This window comes from Emydura macquarii, unplaced genomic scaffold (assembly GCF_026122565.2).
Source record: "Emydura macquarii macquarii isolate MOO-44397 ecotype Brisbane River unplaced genomic scaffold, CSIRO-AGI_Emac_v2 contig_2768, whole genome shotgun sequence".
NCBI lineage: Eukaryota > Metazoa > Chordata > Testudines > Chelidae > Emydura > Emydura macquarii.
In genome coordinates, this window is record NW_027132905.1 from 23936927 (window position 1) to 23957528 (window position 20602).

At 37.3% G+C, this 20602-nt stretch overlaps 1 protein-coding gene across 6 annotated transcripts in view; it reads right to left on the reverse strand.

Moving 5' to 3' along the window:
- PANK3 (pantothenate kinase 3) overlaps positions 1-20602 on the reverse strand; it is a 103275-nt gene that overhangs the window by 63074 nt on the left and 19599 nt on the right. For 2 of the 6 annotated variants that reach the window (XM_067566636.1, XM_067566633.1), the window contains exon 7: positions 19347-19804. In XM_067566636.1, the coding sequence (XP_067422737.1) occupies positions 19607-19804 (198 nt within the window). In that variant the 3' untranslated portion in view covers positions 19347-19606. The other 4 variants (XR_010923355.1, XM_067566637.1, XM_067566638.1 and 1 more) reach the window with 4 other exon arrangements.

Genomic DNA, 20602 nt, shown 5'->3' on the forward strand with positions numbered 1-20602 from the left:
GACAGAAACAAAGCAGTGCTAGTGAATGGAAATCACCAACCATTGTGTGTGAATGACCCCAACACACATGAATAAATGACACTAAAAGACAAGAGAAAGAAAGGGGGAAAAAAAAAAAGAAGAGGGGCAGCAATAGCTACATTTAGGGGGCCCATGGTACCTTGTGATGAGACTTTAGAAAATTGGAACTCACATACTGAGCATTATTGCAAATGAAATTACAGATGCAAAGAAGGTGCCCATTTTCTTAAGTGTTGTAGGAGCTAAAACCTATACTTTACTGCATAGCTTAGTGCACCCTGATAAGCCAGACACAAAATCTTACAGTGACATTGTGAAAATCCTGGAGGCACATTATTCTCCAAAATCACTGGTAATTGCAGAGTTAGGTTCCACAAAAGGAATCAAGAAGGTGAAAGAGTTGTGCAATTTGTAGCACTCTGAAGAAGCTTGCTGAGCACTGTGAATTTAATGATGTGTTAAATGACCCCTTGCGTGATAAGTTAATGTGTGGTCTGCACAATGAAGCAACACAGAAGCACCTATTGACAGAAGCCCAGCTCACCTGGCAGACGGCCATTGAAATTGCAATCTCTATGGAGCTAGCCACAAAGGAAGCCCCAGCAGCTCAGTGCATCGACCAGAGTGCATAAGGTGTCACAAGAACCTACCCACAAGATAGTAGGGAGCCGGGAATGTTACCATTGTGGAAAGCCAGGTCACCATGCATTGGAATGCTGGTGTAAAGACCTAGTGTGGCAAAAAGGGACACATTGAGCGTCCCTGCAAACAAAAGAAAGAAGAGTCAAATAAAACAGGCAAACCAGAGAAAAAGAAGCCTGGTATCTAGCGGACCAAAAAGGAAAATCTGCATGCGGTAGAGGAAACTCAGGATGATCATAGTGACACCCAGTCAGAAGAAGAAGTGCCAATCCATGTCTTGTCCATGGCAGTTGGCTCACATGAATACTGGGTAACCCTGATGTTGGAAGGGAAACCTGTACGCATGGAACTGGACATCCGTGTATTTTCTGTCTTGCCTACTTGCCTAGGTTGCCATAGCAATAGAGTAGACTATTAGGGGTTAGCTTAGCCAATCCTAGCTGGTTTTAGTGTTAGTTCAATAAAGACGCTCCCTGTGTTGCATCTCTTTGTGATCCTGTACTAATTTCTCTCTCTGAATACAAGCAATTAAAAGGAATTCAACATAACAAAGCCCCTTTAATATGAGTATTTCAAAACTGAGAGACAATCACCAGTGACTCAAAAAAACTTTGCCCAAAATAAAATAGCCTGATTCACAGATGTTGAGCATCCCTAATTCTCACTGTCACCAAGCTAGAAACTAAAGACCCATCTGTTTAGATTTTTGATTTTTCCTTTACAATAAGGCTGTTTTTTGCTGGCCTATGGTTAAGAGAGATGCACTCAGTAAAGAAAAGTTAACTCAGTCGCCTAGCCAGCTGTGTCTTTATACCATGCCCATCACTGAATATCTGAGTGATAGCAACCAACTGTGCAGACAGAGGGAAAAGTGGAGAAGAGGGAAAGATGGAGAAGAGTATGGGAGAAGATGGGTATCCATGTCAGGGGCCCAATTTGTCACATATAGAATGCTGTATTTGAGAGTAACAAGTCTTTGTCTCAGTTTTAGAGGCATTGTAGGGTTAAAAATTCTATATTCATTATTAATATGCATTGGCTTGTTTTTTAAAGCTGTAATTTAGACCTGATAAACTTACAAATCACCTTTAGCTCAAAGGCCATACATAGCTGTGCAAATGCTGCCATTTCTGTAGTGAAACATGCCAACTATAAAACAAGGCCCAGCACACATTACCACAGCCAATGAAGGAGACAACAGTTTGGTTAAATAGTGATACAGAGGAAGAGTGCTACTTAACTACTCACTGTCACCTGTGATATTTTTCTTTCCTTTGAAAGGAATACCTGCAGCATAGTTGTACATGCAAACTATCCTTTTGACAGAAATCCAAGAACATCAACATTCTTAACAAGAAATGGAGTATATTAAAGTGTTTACGAGCTTCTGGTATGAAAAGACTTGCCAGAGGGATTGTGTCATAGATGACTGGATTATTTGCCAATTTGAAACCACATATGGGGGAGGGAGGTTAGTAGGCTGATAGTCTTTACCACAACTATTAAAACATTTTCAGGGAAGTAATGTAATACTGTGTTACCTACAGATGGTATGGTAAACTCTAAGTTAAACAGAGTAACCATGAAAATACAGATCTAGATATAGTTCTAAATCACAGGTTCTCCTTTTTAGTGTGTCTTTGGTGAACATAGCAACTCTACATATATTCAATAAAGCCCATGTTCCCATGTGAACTCATGCTCTGACTCCAACATTTGAGAAACGTACTCTCTGGCAGGACTTAATCATCATTACAGCATATTCTTTCACCTCTATGAGTCCAGTTCAAATAGCCAGTTATATGAATTCAGCTTAACAGGCCATATCATGGCAGGTCTGAGCACTACTAGCTCTACAAATCATTTAACAATGTCAGTGTTACATACGCCAATGACTTTACTGCAAGGATCACTACATTCTTTAGAGTCCCAGCTCTTGGACTCAGGCGATAGTGAGAATTTAATCTTTCATTTGAAAAAGAAGTCTGCCCTTTGTAGAGTAAAGATTGACGTCATGAACCAATAAGGGTCAAACCAGAAAGCAAATAAAAAGAACCCAAAATCTATTTCAATCTTATGAATTTTCAGAGCCAATTGTATGACTTTTGGAGCCTGGATTCATGATTTTGATCGCTTAGCATTGTCAGTACTGCAGTGGCTAGGCAATGGGCATGCTGTAACTCTAATTTACTGTATCATATGTGACCATATCACTGTTACTATGTTCTCTCCCTTCATTATTTCTAGAGATATCTAAAGTGTGTTGAGATTGTAACCCCTACAGGGCAGGAAAAGACCTGTGTATGTACTGTGCCTATTACACTGGGGCCTCCATGCATTACCACAATGCAGATAACAAAAATATTGGGTGCTCACAAGGGCTCAGAGCCTCTGATTCTTTTACCTCTTAAACCCTAATCAGTTTTCTTCCTTGTAGTGAAATACAAATCAAGACCTGCAGCTGTACAGATTGTGAGGAGAAATACATTCTACTGTTTATTGTACTGTCCAAAGATGATGCAGTGAGTTTCAAGCAGCCAAAAGTGTCAATTTGCAGGAAAAAAAAGGAACTATGGGTAATGCTGGAAACCCAGAGAATGAATGAGATATGTAATTAGAAGGCTAGCTTTGTGTAATATGAGAATTGAGAAAGTTCACACTCAAAATAAATAAAAGAGGAAAGAAAACCCAAAAGGTAGCATTTCCATAGTGACAGAAGCATGAATGGAAATATACAGGAGGCTGCACCAAAGAGCTGCTCAACCTCCAAAGGACACCAGCTCCTATTTCAATAAATGACACCTACAGATATGGATAAAATTAGGGCAGCACAGACAGAACGGTGAGCAGAACTGGAAGACAATGAGACTGCAGAGGTGGACAGGTGCCTATGTACAAACCCGGAGGAACACACTGACTTCCAGATCCTAAGACAATCAGTTTGAATGGCTGCACAGGTTAAAAGTGAGATGTTTTCTAACTGCCAAACTTGAACTGGTGTCACTGAGGGATGGCAGACATGAAACCCTACAATGTCAATTTAGTTGCTGAGGCTCAGAGTTGTAAAGGTATTTAGCCATTACTCTGCTCAGCATTGCAAGGTGAATGGACAAAGTATTTAGATGTCTCGGCACTGGCACCTAGCTGCATCTTTAGGCAACTAAATAACTTTACAAATCTGGCCCTTAAGCCTTGCAAAGCTGAGTGCAGCAATACCTAAATACCTTTCAAAATCTGAACCTTAATCCCCAAAAGGATGTAAACTGCAGTTTAACTATGACAGTAGCTACCAATTTTTAAAATTAACGTGAGGTGCCTTCAGTCCTACTGAACTTGCAAAAGGTCAAGTACCTGAAAACTAGGATGTCACATGTGGACCTTGGATTCTTCATCAATCACATGTGGAATGATGGGTCACATACTCAGCTGGAGTAAATCAGCAGTATGCCACTGAAGTTAGGATATGGCTCAGTTTACTAGTAAAGATAAGCCTAAACGATTTGGTCAATTGGCCTTACAAATTTTAAAAGTCATCCTGGGCCTTTGGTTTCAAGCACTGAGGAATTCACTTTTCCTTGCTGACCTGTGGCAAGCTTATGCTAACCACTAACCTTCTTGTCATCTTTAAAATAATTCTCACCTCATTTTGAGGAATTCAAGAAGGGGTAAAATAATGAAAACACCTCTTCTTGGTGCTGCCTAAACACATGCGAGAGCCTGCCAAACCTCATCCTTTGGGATGGTAAAAATACACAGAGCAGCCTTTTTACCTGCTGATGTTTTCAGAAGCACCTGCTTGCCTACTTTCCTCTCCCTTCAATGTTCTGGTATGGATCGTAGACCTGTTCCCTTCCTAGTGTCTCCTGGGACGTTTCCTCCTTCCACCTGACAGTTCCACAGGAGCCTCTTTGTTTCTTTCCCCTTGAGGATATGGGAGCAGGGTGTACAGGAGTGATTCGGATGTGTATATACTGACATAATAAATGGGAGTCACACGTGCAGCCTACCTGCACTCTTTCATTATAATAATTAAATTAAATTGTTAATCTTTTGCCTGATACTGGTTGGAGACCGGATTCTATTTTTAGATATTTGTGCCTGGCTTGATTTTTTTTTCTTTTCTTTTGCTCTCATGATTCTGTTCAGGTTTGTTCCAATCTGGTGTCAGCCTTCTTGGATCATCTTTCACTAGGCTATCCGTGCAAAAAAAACAAAAACAGCACCACATTTACCCTCAGCTGTGTTTATATGCCACTACCCTGTGCAGACAGCTGACTACTTAAGCCCACTTGGGCCAAAAACTCAACAAAGATCAAAACATCAGATCAAGTCGTTTTGTTAACAAGCCATCTAAGAATAATGGCTATGAAGAGCTCATAGCAAAGGAGGGCAAATAGTCTGTGATGCAGCCTATTCCTGTACACTGTATTGCTACTCCAGAGCCTGCATTTGGGGGATGCTCAGCTTCAAGATTTTGGCTTCAGGCCATTTCTGACTTAAAATTTTAAAACCTTGTTGGGCTGCTCAGCAAACAAAAACATAATACCACTGAAGACATGAACACTGTGTTTGAATGTACAGATTTCCTTCTGGGCTGTTGCTTGGCTTTACCTCCCTAAAAAGGAATGGAAAGTTAGGAGGCTGAACAGGTTTGTGTCCATTTAACAGGAGATTTGTTAGCACAGAAATTTAAATTAGGCTTTCCCCTCATAATTAATTAATTTAGACTTAACAGATAAGGTAAAATCATTTATAATTCTTGGACCCTACTGATTTTTGATCATTATAATTGCTTTTTCTTATATATAAACATGAACACATATACATAAACAGACTACACATGGAAATAACATTGTCTTAATCTGAATCTTAAGACCCATAGTTTAGGAGTATTCTTGGATTCCTTGCTGACACTGAGATCTCACATAACAGCACCCATGTGTAATACTTTTTACCATCTCCACTTAGAAGACTCTCTCCCATCATAGCAGAGAATGACCTGGCCTCAGTTATTCATGCCTTCATCACCTCTCAAATGGACTACAGCAATGCAATATACCTTGAGCATGAAGTCTTACACACTTAGGAAACTCCAACTAGCAAAGAACGCTGCAGCGCATCTCCCCAGCAACACAGGCTGCTGTGAGCACATCAGACCTGTCCTCCATTCTCTATGCTAGCTTCCCATAGATATTCAAATTGAGTTCAAATATTTCGGTCCTTATCTTCAAAGCACTCCATGGCCTGGACCCAGAATATCTAAAACAGAGGTTCTCAGACTTTTTTTTTTGCTGGGATCCCCTTTGAAAATATTTCGGGCTGTGACGATCCCCCCCAAAAGTGATGACCCCCACCCATGCCACGCCACCCTTACCGGTATGCACTGTGTCTGACAGCTTGTGACCCCCTAAGGACTCACGACCCACAATTTGAGAACCCCTGATCTACAAGGTCATCTAAAGCTCCAGGATGCCATGGTTGACAACTCTGCCCTGGCACAACAGAACCTCTACAGTAAGGGCAAAGCTCATTCATATGGGAGAAAGAATTTTCTTGGAGGTGGTCTGAGGATGTGGAATAAACATCACAATCTTTGCTACAAGGGCAAGCTGCATTTCTTTGACGGTCTCCTCTCTAACACACACATAGGAACAAGCATATATAAAATATATATATAAAAACAAAATAAAAGAACACACTACCAAAACAAGACTCCAATGAACACACTTCTCCAGGTGGGGAGAGTATGAGAACCAAGAACATGTGATAGGCATTAGTCATGTTGCTTAATGCATTACTGAAAGCACTTGGATATTAGGGTGATTAGCATGGGGTAAGAACTTGTAAAGAATAGAGAAAAAAAAGCTTTACCAGGTTGGCAACTATTCCCATTTTATAGATAGGGAAACTGAGGTACCAAAGGGAGTGTTAGTCTCATTTTATAGAAAGGAATATTTATGCACAGGCAAATTAAAGGACTTGATGAAGGCCACACAGTGTCAGTGGCTGTCAGGAACACAACCAAGATCTCTAAAGCTTAGCCAGTGCTCAGTCAATTTTAGCTGCTTCCATGCACCAAAGCATGGTATGAATTAAGTACTTGTATGACAGCAGGAACTTCAAATCCTAAAGCCATGAGTGGAACCAACTTTTAAACACAAGCCACCATCAGCAAAGATTAACTTCAAACTGAACAAAAATACTTTCCTTGAAAAAGAACGGGACTTTATGCAGAAGTAACAGTATTGCCTCTGAACAGAGGACAGACTATGGGTGGTCTCTCTGCTCCCTCTGCTGGCTCGGTGTGAGAGCTGTAAGAGAAACTTGAAGACTTATTACTGTACCTTCCACACCTCACACACTAGCTCTCCTGCACAAGTTTCTACACTAGTCTGAAATGACACTGCAAATTCAACTTCATATATTTGCTTTATTTAATTCTGGGTGATGTACCATTGGACTGAACAGTCTGATTGATAGAGAAGTATTTATCTAACAAAGCAGCTAAGAAAATGCGTACCTACACCATAGCTTGCTAAAAGAAAGTGTGGTGCTCTGCTGAAATAAGCATCAAATTCAGTACCTCCAAATTAAGACATTCAGGAAATATTTTGAGATAGATCCTATTTAATCTGCTTACTGGAGGAAATTAAAAGGACAGCTATGATAGTGCACATGTGGCCAATCATGTTGGCAAAAAATTAAAATATCTTTTCTGTTTCATGACTGTGTCCTCCACATTTTTTCCTCAATTGTAACTGATAGTTCCTTGTGAGTCCTGCTGTGCCACAGAAGTAGTCTCAATGGCTGATGCAGCAAGTAATTTACAAGAAAATCTTTACCTACACTAAGAGGAAAAAGAAATACTGTAAGAAAAGTGGATTCATAAGATACTGCATTCTCTACCAGGCTCCTGAAAACAGATTCCCAGCTCGGACAAACAAAGGAATAAATATGGAACCACAGAGAATCTTTCCTACGTGTCATGGCTCAGGGAAAGCAACTGGCTGGGAAACCTCTGGTTACCTCTGGAAGCAGTGTAAACTGGGAAAGCTAAAACCTCTTCCCAACAGCAGCGTAGAGGGAAACATAATTGTTATCTAAATTTCTAAGTCGGTGGAAGTTAATGATTTTTACATTACCAAAAGATCATGCTGCTATGTTTACAAGATTAACTTTATATTAAGACAACTGACTGAATATGCTTATGGATAAAATAAAATGAAGTTATCTAGTTTAATGGAAACATGTCAGCACTGGCATTAGGAAGTTGTTCTTAAGATTTTAATAAAATATTTAGTCTACAGGGTTAGGCTAGAACTAAATAGTTAATACACTTCATCAAGCAACCTAGGTCTTCCTTGTGTTCATACATAGTCTGTACCAATATGAGGGTTTTAAGCACCTCAGCTGAGATGCACATCTGAATGGTTCTGGTGTTTGTATTCAGACCAATCACCACTGAAAACAAAAACTGACATTATACAGACTAAACTGTAGATGCCAACAAGTCCCATCTCCAAGCCTGATCTCCCTTGCTACCAAGTGAAGTCCTGACCCCTTGCTCCAGCAGCTGCCTTCCACACGACCAGTACTCCCAAAAAAACCTATCTGCTTCAATCCTCATGTCTCCCCTACTTCTTCCTACCACTCCAGTCCAGCTCCAGCAAAAGCAAAACACACATCTTACCCATCCATCCATTCCCTTCTCACACTGGTCAGCTCCCACCCACCATGGTATTTATAATCTACCACAGAGACAAAATTATTTACTTAATATGCAGAGGGGGTTTGTACTAGTTTACTTCAAGACAGCTACTATATTATAGAGTATGCGTGAGTGTACAGAGGTCCAAAACTGCTATTTAACGTAAGTCTGTAAAGTGATTTGAGGTAGTATTTTGAAATGTAGACCCTATTGCCTGTGTTCTATAGAATTGGCTTTCAACGTTTCCAGAGTATTGTACCCCTTTCAGGAGTCTGATTTGTCTTGCACACACCCCTAAGTTATACCTCACTTAAAAACAACCTGCTTATAAAATCAGACAAAATACAAGTGTCACAGCACACTATTGCTGAAAAATTGCTTACTTTCTCATTACCATGTAATTATAAAATAAATATCGTACTTACATTTCAGTGTATAGAGCAGGATAAATACATCATTCTCTTTGTATGAAATTTTAGTTCGTACTGACTGCTAGTGCTTTTTATGTAGCCTGTTGTAAAACTAGCTAAATATCTAGATGAGTTGATGTACCCCCTGGAAGACCTCTGCATACCCCCAAGGTTACACGTATCCCTGGTTAAGAACCACGGCTCTACAACATGTAGACGATTAATCAGACTATTTACATAAAATGTATATAAACTTTTTTTTTTTTTTTCTTTTTTAAGTCAATCCATGCTGTATTGTAGCATCAATAGGATTTAAAAAAAAAAAAAAAAAAAAAATCATGTTTGGGGTTAACCTACAAATGGAAAAAACTTCTACAGTTAGAGTTACTGGAATAAGCATCATGAGTTAAAATTCCATGCACGTTCTACCCATGCTGTTTTTCATCCAGGGCCTAAAGATGGAAAAAGCAGTATCTTTACATCCTAGGAAGCTGCAGAACTTCTTGGGTCAAATAGCTGCTGGTTGTCAGAATTGTTGATGAAGTTATTAAGATTCATGGAAGAGTCTGCAGCACACGTCTTAATGACCATAAGGGGTTAATTTTGGTATTAATTTTCTCTATCATTGTGACAAAGTTTAGAGAGCTAGCTAATCAGGACACACCTAATAGTTCTGTGCTTTTAAGGACTAATTTCCATTACTTCAGTAGAAATGAAATTTCAGGTTTCAGCAAAACTAGGCTATTTAGATAGTAAAAATAAGGGGTAATTCTCCAGGATGGAGCAATATCTTGTGCTCATTTAGATCTAGATTTAGTTCTAAATTGATTAAGTTCTTGAAATAGTCTTGAGCTAGTCTGCCAGCTTAACAATTAAGTGTTTCAGAGAACTGAAAAGTCAGTCTAAGTAAGCATAGTCAGGTTGTATCAGTATACAATACAGCCAAATAGCAGTAAATTGTTTAGGAGTGTAGAAACGGTGTAGGTTTCCAAGGTAAGAGGAAAGATACCAATGTAAACTTTCACATCAAAACTGTCACCAGTGTCATATTTGCTGCATAGAATATATTCCTCAAGGCTATCAATGTAGAGCCATTTATGATCTTCACATTTTAAAAATGGCAGCTACATCAAAATTTAGTAGTACCATGAACACATCTCATCTTTCCTTTAGAAGTCTGCCTCTACAAAAAGGGGAAGACGAAATGGAGAATTGGTCCCATCATAGTCCCCCCACTGTTAAGTCATATGTAACAGTATAGAGTATGTATCAATTAATACTGCAATTTGTGACACTACACAGTGACTAACAAAGCACAAAGAAAAGGAACAATGGAGGCACGACTGAACAATCTGAAGTTATTTATTAGGAAAAGTAAGACCAAGAAGTGCTTCAACATTCATACTGAACAAACAGTAACAAAACCAGAAAAATAAACTACAAAAAAGTAGGTCCATCACATTGAAGTTGGCTTATGGCAATACAGTACAAACAAGTAAATTAAATCCAAACTTCATTCATGCAAACAAACAAAGAATGATATACAGTTTTGCTGGGGATGGATTACATTGTAGGCACAATCAATTTGGCCACAATGAAGATACTTAATTACATTAAATCTATTCTGTACATTCAGTAATGAGCATCTATAAAGTGAAAAAATAAATTAAACAATTTACAAGAGATGTACTACAGTTTACATAAAAGTATAATTTAATAAATTTAATACAAATTTGCAGCACATTGTACTTTTTTTACATCATATCTTCAGTGTCAGAACAGTAAACAAAAAAGCTCAGACATAACAGAAGTACAATACAATAGAGTAAGGCAACTTAACTGAAATGGTTCTTATGTAAAACATCCTCGTGTGTGTTTGGAGTTTATAGATTTGCTCTCCTTTTTGTTAAGGAACTAAAAGTAATCTGAATGTATGATTTGGTCACTAGAAGGCCTACATATGGTAAAGCAATTGCCTAGCAATTAAGAGATAAAATACATATGGTTAAAATGCCAAACATGAAGTTATGACAAATGTAAAAACAGATGGTGGGGACAATCAAAATACAAAAGACATATATTTGCTTATGTCCCATCTCTATCTGAGCACCAAAGTAATACACTAATTTTTAGGTTCTTGGTACTATACATTTAATTTTTTCCAAACATCCTCATTCCCTACAAAAAACTTTATGTTTAAATGAGTCTTTTGTAATGTTCAATCTGAAACCAATGTAAATACCTAGAGGCTTTGTATTTACAATGCTCTGAAATATCCATGCTGAAGAGACTGTGAAATTTGAATTGATTAAAACTGTTATTACTCCAGATTAACAATTCAGAAACCTATTGCAGTTTATTTTATGGACAGGACTACTTAGCAAGTTACACCTTTAAAATTAATGTTAAATACATATTCACAATTTTCAACAAAAAATGGTAAATGCTTAACAGTACTTTTTGAAGTACTAACACAGAAGGATACATGGTGAGCCCACAGTAGCTGGTACTAAAATTTTGTCTACTCTAAACAGTGACAATGACAAAGCATGGTAAAGTATAAGATTAACATCTAAAGCTAGTTTTACAACTAAAACCCTAGAAACGGAAAGTGATCCATGTATTAAAATGCACAAATTGAATAATCTGCTTTGCAGAAAGCAGAACAGAAAGCCAGCCACATGAATGACTCTTGACCCTAATGAATTTCAATCCAAATATACTGAAAAAAAAGCTCAACATAAGGCCATGAGAAATCTTTGCAATTTGACAAATTTCAAGTCTGTCAAAAGGACCAGGCCATAAACATTAATTCTATTTACAACTTCTGCTTCTAAATTTTTCAAATGATTTAGCACCAGCAGCAATATGCAAAGTAGCACTACTGTCTTCCCCATCTGGCTGACATTTTTTTTAAATGATCTTGGCCAAAAATTTCATTACTGGTAAGAATAGTCCCTACTTAAATCAACAAGCTACTTAGTAACTAAGGCAAGCAGGATTTGGCAATCAGTTATACTAACATACAATGTTTTGATATCACAGGTCTGAGCAGGTGTAAACAGCTTGGAAAATAGGCTTGTTTACAGACTTCTGTGTTCTTTATCTTCAGTCTTCTTTAAAGATTTAAATTTTATTAATTAAAATTAAATTTTAGAATACTGGTAATCTTTGGAATATATTAACAAAAAACCACATAACTGATCAAGAGGGTTTAGTAATATGCTTGTAAGTGTTTTGTGGAATGTAAGAGGGGAATTACCTCTCTACACTGTGAGAAGGTATCTTAGTGCCCCACATCAGCTCCATAAACTTCCAAAAACGTGATTAAACTATTAATTCTATTCTTAATGAGCTGAAAATCTACTGTGCCACTGTGCCTTAGCTTGAAGGGGAAGACTTATCTCAAAACAACTTCAACTTTATTTATCAAACATTCTTGTTGATTTAGTACTGTAAAATACATATCTGGGTTATCAATACTTAAGTATGACCCTCAATATTTTGTGTTAGTTCCTTAATCTAAACAAAACCCAACAACTCTACACACTGCAGATTTTCTAATAATACATATGTGGGAAAGAAGGTGAAACTTCTGTTTTATAAAGAGAACATGAACATAAGAAATAGCCAGCTTCATTATACATTAAATTAGATGCAAGAAAAAGTGGCTATTTAGCTGCCCTGGTTCAACCTCAATGCTTCTGTTTTGCTTGAAGTGGTCAGCAACAAGATCATCTTGTTTTCAATTCTGTTATGCACTAAACTAATCTGTCTCCTTAGGATACCAACAATTCATTTACAAAGATTATATAATGAAGGAGATATTTACATAACAGTACCAAGGCATGGAAGTAAGATTATATGCTAAATAAATATAAGAAGACACTGATTAGTCTTTAAAAACCTGACTTTGCTTTAAGTGCAAGCACCTTGAAAGACTTTCAAATGTTAACCTCCCACAGCTATCCTAAAACATTGGGAAATAGAAGTTATTGCCATAGTTATTTGGAATGGGCCAGCTTCTTTAAAAAAAAAAAATACATTTTTGGAACTTTACTGAATGGCTACACTGGTTCAGGTAATTTAGAATATAAAACTCTAATATAACAAAGGCTGTTTATTCTCCTCATACTAAAAAGGCAAGGAATACCTTACATGTATATACAGGAAGTATACTACCAATCACCTGAAAGCAATAGGAATAGAACTTCTCAATACAACACATACCCAAGTAAAACTATTATTGAAAGGCAGAATTGTTAAGCATTTCTTAAATATCCCTTAGAAATTGAAAACTGATAACACATCCTGGCCTCTAACTCTCTTAATATCAAAAATTTAAATAGGACTAGGAGGTATTGTATGAAGCTTCAATACCATGTAAGTGCTTTGTTGCTGGATGCATGTCACTGAAAGCACAAACTCTCAATGACATAAAAAAGCTAAAAGTGATGTGTTCAGAGTCTTTAGGTTCCCAGATTCTAAATGGAATAACGTTTTATAGAAAGGTTGTTTATACAAGTGGCAATGCTATTAGGTTCACTAAAAAAGACTTAACAGAAAAACAAAGTCAATATGCTAGATTTGGTCCATCAACTTAAAAGGCAAAAATATGTAGCTGAAAGGAGTTCCTAAACATTCAAATTGCGGTCACCTTAAGCAGAACTAGAAAGGTGTTGGAAGTGGTTAGAGGTTTGTTAGCCGTATCAACCAGCCCATGATATCTTCCTATAAAAATGAAGTGTCTGATCCTGAAACAGCCTGTACTTGTGGGGTGAAAAGTAAGTATCATTGCAGAGAGATGAGGACATGCTAAACATTCTGCATGGACAAACTGAAATGGGTGGGAGGAGAGAACCTGATAGGCATAACTACTACAAGAAAGGTACAGTAGCTTGCCATGAAGATGGAAGATCTGAAAGCTCATATTGTCTTCTTGACAGGTCTAGCGGATCATCTACAATGCCGATACAATTATTGTCCACATCTACAGTAAACAGTGTGGGGTGATAACAGTATTACTGGCACCAAGAATGCTCTTACGTCAAAAGTTGCAGTGCCAGCAAAACTCACATCATTGGCACTATGTGAAAAATTGAAGGCACTCATCTGGCTGCTTGATCTGAGACCGCTACTTGCAGAACGAGCTTTACTTCTCTCTTTGAAGGGGAAAATCTCTACTTGAAGAAAATGGTTTCCTGTTTAAGAAGTCAGCAGTAGCCCTGAGGATCCAAAAGTATGCAAAGAAAGTTGCTGCACTTCCTCTGCTATAGTATGTGACAGCTTGTTTGATTCCCTTTACTAAAGAAGTTCCAAGTAGCATTGAGAGGAATGCCAAACATGAAGGTAAAAGCACCGAATAAGAAAGAAATGTATCTCCTTCAGCAATTCACTCTAAATAGAGTGAGACTTTTAGCCCTGCAAGGTTCCTTTAGTCTATATACAAAGATCTAAAATGAAGAGATTTAAAGCTCATCTCATTTGTACTTGCAATGTTTAGCAACCCCACCAAAGGTACAATCAATCTTTGAAAACTCTTGGACAACAGAAGGAATGTGTTGTAAGTCTTTGAAAAAATAACCAAATAAACTTCAGCAACTGTGTCTGAGTACTCTCCCGCAAAAAATCCAACAGCCATATATTGGGATGGATCTCATGGGCTGCAGATTAGGCTAGAAAGCTTCACTGGTAATCTCTGGGAGAAGTGGAGAAGGTAGGAAGGTAAAAGAAAGAAACAACCGAATTATGCTGAAGGAACTGCAAAAAGCCAGCCAGACTTTTTCAAAGTTGAAGGAAAGACATATATAAAGATAGGACATCCATCTTATTTCTCATGAGGAATACCAATAGTTTATATGCAATACAGCTATTCAAGAATTACTTATGCATTTATTCCTAATCTGTGTCCATGTTAACTTTAAAAATGTATCATATTAATATTTCTTGCATTTATCAAGGTTATTTCTCTCAGACTGTCTTGCTAGGGAACTGGAAAAGGAAGACTAGCTAAACTTACTTTCAATATCTTCAGGTCAAAATAAACCACCTACTTCTAAATACTGCTTCAAAAGCAACTTTCAATATATGCTCCAGTAATACAGGATGAATATGGAAGATGTAAATTATGATAATGGATATGGACTAACTAAAGTGTTCACTGCCAAAATGCATGACATGATGCTGAAGTACTAAGTCTCCAGCCTTCAGAAAACGCAACCATCTGCAGTTTGAAACTTTGTACAAGGCTCATAAACCCTGCAGAAAAGTAAGTCTTCAAATAACCTCTCTTTGTGAAAAGTTCATAGATGAAAAATCTAATTTACTTCTTCCTACCACTGGTTATTAATGCAAACTAACTAAACTACTAACTTTTACATTCAGTCATGGCTTAAAACTTGTAGCAACTTTCATAAAGACACTTTACCCAAGCTGTACCATCTTGCTTCACAGACTGACTCTAGCTTTACTCAACAACTGAATAATTTCTAGAACTATACTTATTTCTTTCCAGACTGAAGCCTCTATTTAAGTCTTCAAAATGGAAATTTGGCTTAGGTATTCAGCAGCAATGACAAACTACATTGGACGTTGACTCTGGGTTGAATGAAAGGGCCTTCTCTCCCCCATAAAAGTCACCGCACTTCAGGACCTTAGAAGTTTTTATGTTGTTCAACTAAAAAAACCCCTATTTTATGGAATTCAAACTAAAAAAAAAATATTTTCTATCTACTATTTTGAGTCCCCTCTAAGCACATTATGTGGAAAGGTAATGTGGCTAAGAAATTCAGATGCTGCTGTAATGCAACATAGCAATATTCTGGAATGCTCACTCATTTACTTAGTATAGAGTTATATCCATTTAAAAAACATATTTAATTCAACATATCAATGAGCTCTAGTCAGATATAGCTTTTTATGCATATACAAGAAACATTTTAATGTTAATGTACTTACTGCAAAACTGGGTATTTCTTCTGAGGTATACTAAAAAATACACTGACACACACAGCTGGCTTGACTTCTGAAATGATCTTTCTAGTCTAAAGCCTTTATCTCCTATTTGCAGCAACACTTATCACAATAACTGTAAAATTTAAAATAGTCTGAGAACATAGTATGCAGACAAAACAAAGACTAGTCTCAGAATATGGAGTTTATCCCAAGGCCACCATTTACAATAATTAGAATTGTTTAACAAAAACACTGGTCCTTTTGACTTTGCAATACAAACTCTGAAGCTACAAAAACAAACTTCAAATTCCAAACAAGATAAATTAAAATCAACATAGATTTGAAATTGATTTATAAAAATCAAAATATCTTGTTTAAGATTAATGAAATGAAGGACTAACAATGTTTTCAAATCAGTAGAGCAGGGATGAAATTTATACAAGCTTCCTCACAAAGATATGCCATCAGAATTACAAACTGTAATACTTTTATTTTAGTCCTGGGCCTCTTTTGGGTAGATATGAGCTCTGGCAGGTTTTGTGGTGACTTTCACAAGTAGAGGAGGATGAAAACACAATTCCACTTGTGATTTAGAATGTAAGGTCATGGAATTTTGGATTTCATGTCTTTTCTAGAGGCTTGCTGTTCCGTGAATCATGAACCTAATCAAAAGGGATCTTCCCAAAATACCATATGTACCTTTCAGTAAATGAATTGGACAACCATATAGATTCACAAGAGTACAGATATATGGAACTGTAGCAATAGCTGCTACTGCTCAGCTGCTATGACTGAGCTACTATGCTTCTCTGTATTTTCATTTAACATATTTGCTAAAAATATCAAATTAGATATTTTTCCATTAGACATCAAAATTACTCAATATTACAGCAGTAACACTTTATGCTGTCCTTATACTGAGAAATAATCTTCCACACTACATAGCATTGCTTTCTGTTGATGGCACTTTGGTGTTTTCATGTTAGTTTTTTTAAACATACAATTCTGCTCTTAGTACAGTGCAGTATTGAGACTAAAAACAAACAGATCAAAATAGATCACCTTCACCAGATTATCTACAAAAGATATTTGTTTAGCATTAAAGGTTCATGTTTAAGCCTACAGTATTATAAGTGCTGGACACTTAAAAGGGCTGGAATTCTCTCTTTTGGAAGCTTGTTTTTCAGAGAATGTATTGCATATTAGAAGTTCAAAACTGGCTACAAACACTGGATATCATAAGGCAAAACCCACAGGTATTTCACTTTAAAATGCCTTACACAGCAAGATCCCACATCCAGTAGTTTACCACTTAAACTTAAACAACTGCAGCAAAAGTGCTGCTTTTTTTCCTTTGGTTCCCGTTGACTTAAACAGTGTAGTAATAATGCCATTCAAGTGGAAAACTATTCAGTGTAGTGCATCTGGTAACTCAGCTGAAATTTGGCAATCCAAGAAGAGCTCCCACAGCTCCAAAGTATCCCTGTTTAAAAAAAAAAAAAAAGCTGTCATTCCAAGTTTCACTTACCACATTAAAATTCAGCATTCACAAATACTCTTTTTAGCCACTACAGAGTACTTGGAAGTATGAACAACAACATACATTTGTAATATACTGCCTTTCATCTGAATACTCAAAATTTTACAAAATTAAATACTTTGTTTATTAATAGCTAGCATGCCCTAATTAACTGTTTTTCACTAAAGCCTATATATTATTGAAAACTGTTAGATTCTTTCATTTGGTTGTAAAAACAGCTAATGTATTTCTAAGGTACATATCAGTGGTATCTGAGCATAAATACCTACACTAAAGGCTTTCCAGAGGAGCTGACAGATGCTGGCTGACCTATGAACTTCAACATCCATATGGACATTACCTCGGATGCAGTAGTTCAGTACTTCTTATCTCAACCCTCCACCTTAAGTTTCTCCAGGCCTGAACAGAGCCAGCTATACTCTGGACTGGATCTTTAGGCTGCATGTGGACAAATGCAAGAACCACCTCTCTATCCTTGGAATACTTCCTAATCAAGGTGGAAGCAATAATATTTTCCCCATGTAAGACAAATGGACTACCATTACGGTTCCCCAAAACTCCTTAACTGTGACAAATATCAAACCTTAAAAATCTACCCAAAAAAGTCCAAGGAGTAGTACTGGAAAGGGATTTCAACCTTTGACTATGGCTATAGAGACTACCAATGCGGTGCATTTCCCACCGTGGTTCTGATGACCAGTGACAAAAGGAAAGGAAAACTTGAATACTGGGGGCAGGGAAAAACATCAGATACAGACTGTCTCCATCACAACAGTGGCAGTAATTCTGTAGAAATTGTATCAGAGCTTATTTGTCCTCTGCCATAGAAGCAACAACTTCACACTATGCTGAAGCATAAATCACTTAAATTTGGATTGTCTGCATTTAACCCCAGAACATGTCCTCTCATAGTATGAAGAATTAACTTATGTTGCACAGGCTGACCTCAACCAGGTTAGCCTCCAATCACGAAAAAGTAAACAAGTGCCTTTCCAAGAATTTTGACCATTCACTGCAAGTGCAAGTTGTGGAAGCATTAAGTCAGGGCAGCCTCTAACCTTTCAAGATATGAAAGCCAGCTAATCAAGAGCAGCAAAAACATTCAACGGCTGTGTGAGCTGCCAGCATCCTACATCCCTCATGTGGACTTCAGGCTTCCACAGACAAGAAAAGTATATCCACATTCATTCTGTTGGACCTCTCTACAGCAGTTGGTGAAATTAAACAAATATCCCCATACTGTCTCCAAGAACCTACAGGGTGAAAGGAAACACATGAAGTCCTTCTCCCGGGACCCCCTTCAGACTGTACCCAGAGAACTGATATAGGCAACTGTTTCTTTCCGACCTTCACTGTAGTCTCATACAATAACAGGTCCTAACCCACATACATACATACATACATACATGAACCTTCTATTTCCTTATTCATACTCAGATATATATAGATACAAATGCATATATATGACGCTGTTGGGAGAACTGTTGAGACAATCAGAGTTGAAGTGGTCTGTAGAGGACACCTAGCTCTACATTTTCCAGAATTCCCAATACCTAGCTGAAATAAATACTTGGATTAAAAATAGTTTGTTAAAAGCTTGTAAAAATTGAGACGATGCAGGTTGAAACAGGGAAGCACTGCATAGAACCATATTCCCCTAACATCTTCAACTCCTGAGAGCATTTGTCCTCAAATTAAGGTAGTCCATAGCCATTTGAATCCCCCTAAATATTAGTAGCTCCCATGGCAAAATGTCTATTTAAATTTAACTGACCAGAAGACTGTCCCATTTGAACAGGACACACACCTGGCCACTTTGATTTATGTATTAATTCCTAAGTAATTTTCAGCAATTGAAACTGTGTGGCTGAAGCCAGATACCCTAAAAATGCTTCATCTGGTAGAAAGCAAAGCAAACACACATTATTCGTATGCCTTCCTCTTTGTATTGGCATCCCATTCAAAGTCCTCTTTTGATCTCCAATGGCACTGGCTACTGCTCCCCCTCCATAATTGTGATGTGCTATAATAGCTATGTTCCACCAGAACAATGCAATGGTCCCCCCCCCAGGATGTGACTTGTTAATACAGGAGATAGAAACAGACTCCAGAATTCATTGATGAAAGAGAATTACCACAGAACTCTTTCACAAATAGGGTCAAAACCCATTCCTTTGACTTATCTTACCTTCTATTTCCTTATTCATACTCTCAAACCACTTATACAAAACTAGTTATTTCTCTATAGGCTGGGAAGAATAAGAGAAAAGTGATACTACTGTGAATATTTTATAAATATCTGGGAGGTGTCTGGATACTATGGTAATGGGGTCACTTAAAATAGGTATTGGGGATTAAGAGTAAGGCCCACAATATATGTATGCATAAAGGTCCATAGCATACCTCATGTTCTAGGAACAAGGCCTTCAGCTGGCCTTTTGACCAGTAATCCAGTGCATATGCAAGAAGCTTCATTGACAAAGTATTCACACGCAAAAAGTTACCAACAAAGACAACTCTGTTTATTTTCTAAAAAAAAAAACAAAAAAAAACAAAAACAGTATGAGTGTTATAACAAGTTTCCTCCCTGTCCAGTGTGGCTTTAAAAAGCTAAGATGAGCATAAAACAAATTGTCACAAATATAATTTTTCTTCCAACATGGTTTAAATACTGCATGCTTCAGAGTAGAAAGGAAGAGTACAGTCTTAAAACAAAAGATCAAGACTCTTATGGAAAAATTATTCTAATGTCATTTGAAAATATCTAAGTGAGGATTTCAAACCAATGAAACAGCCGAGCTAAAATTCCAACTAAATCAAACATACTTATTCTCAGTAGAGCAAGACTTAATGCCTTCATAGCCCTGTACAATGCTGCTTGATCCATATGCAACAAGGCAGCACTGTAAAGAAGCCGAAGACAGTGAGACATTCCAGATGTTCATTTCTTCTTCAGCTCTTAATGAACGCATGGGATAAGTCAATTAGAAGTGAGACTCGGAATTCACATTTAGTATGCACTTTTAATTTACTGTAGTTTAAGAAATTTTTTAAATTTTTCATTCAATTTTCTAGTTAAGGGGAAGTTGAAAATTATGTTGATACTCACTGATGGGAAGATTAAACTCCAATAACATAAGGAGTCTGAGAATTAAGCATATAAAAACACAAGTATGCTTTACCAGAAATCTAACAAATGACGCAAATATTCACTTCCAAGTTGTTTTAGAAATTTGTGCAGCAGGACCAGCCACTATGTACTGATACTTGTCTGCTTCCTCCTGCATCTTTATCTTGACAAATTCATAGTGTAAGGTACTGAAATAC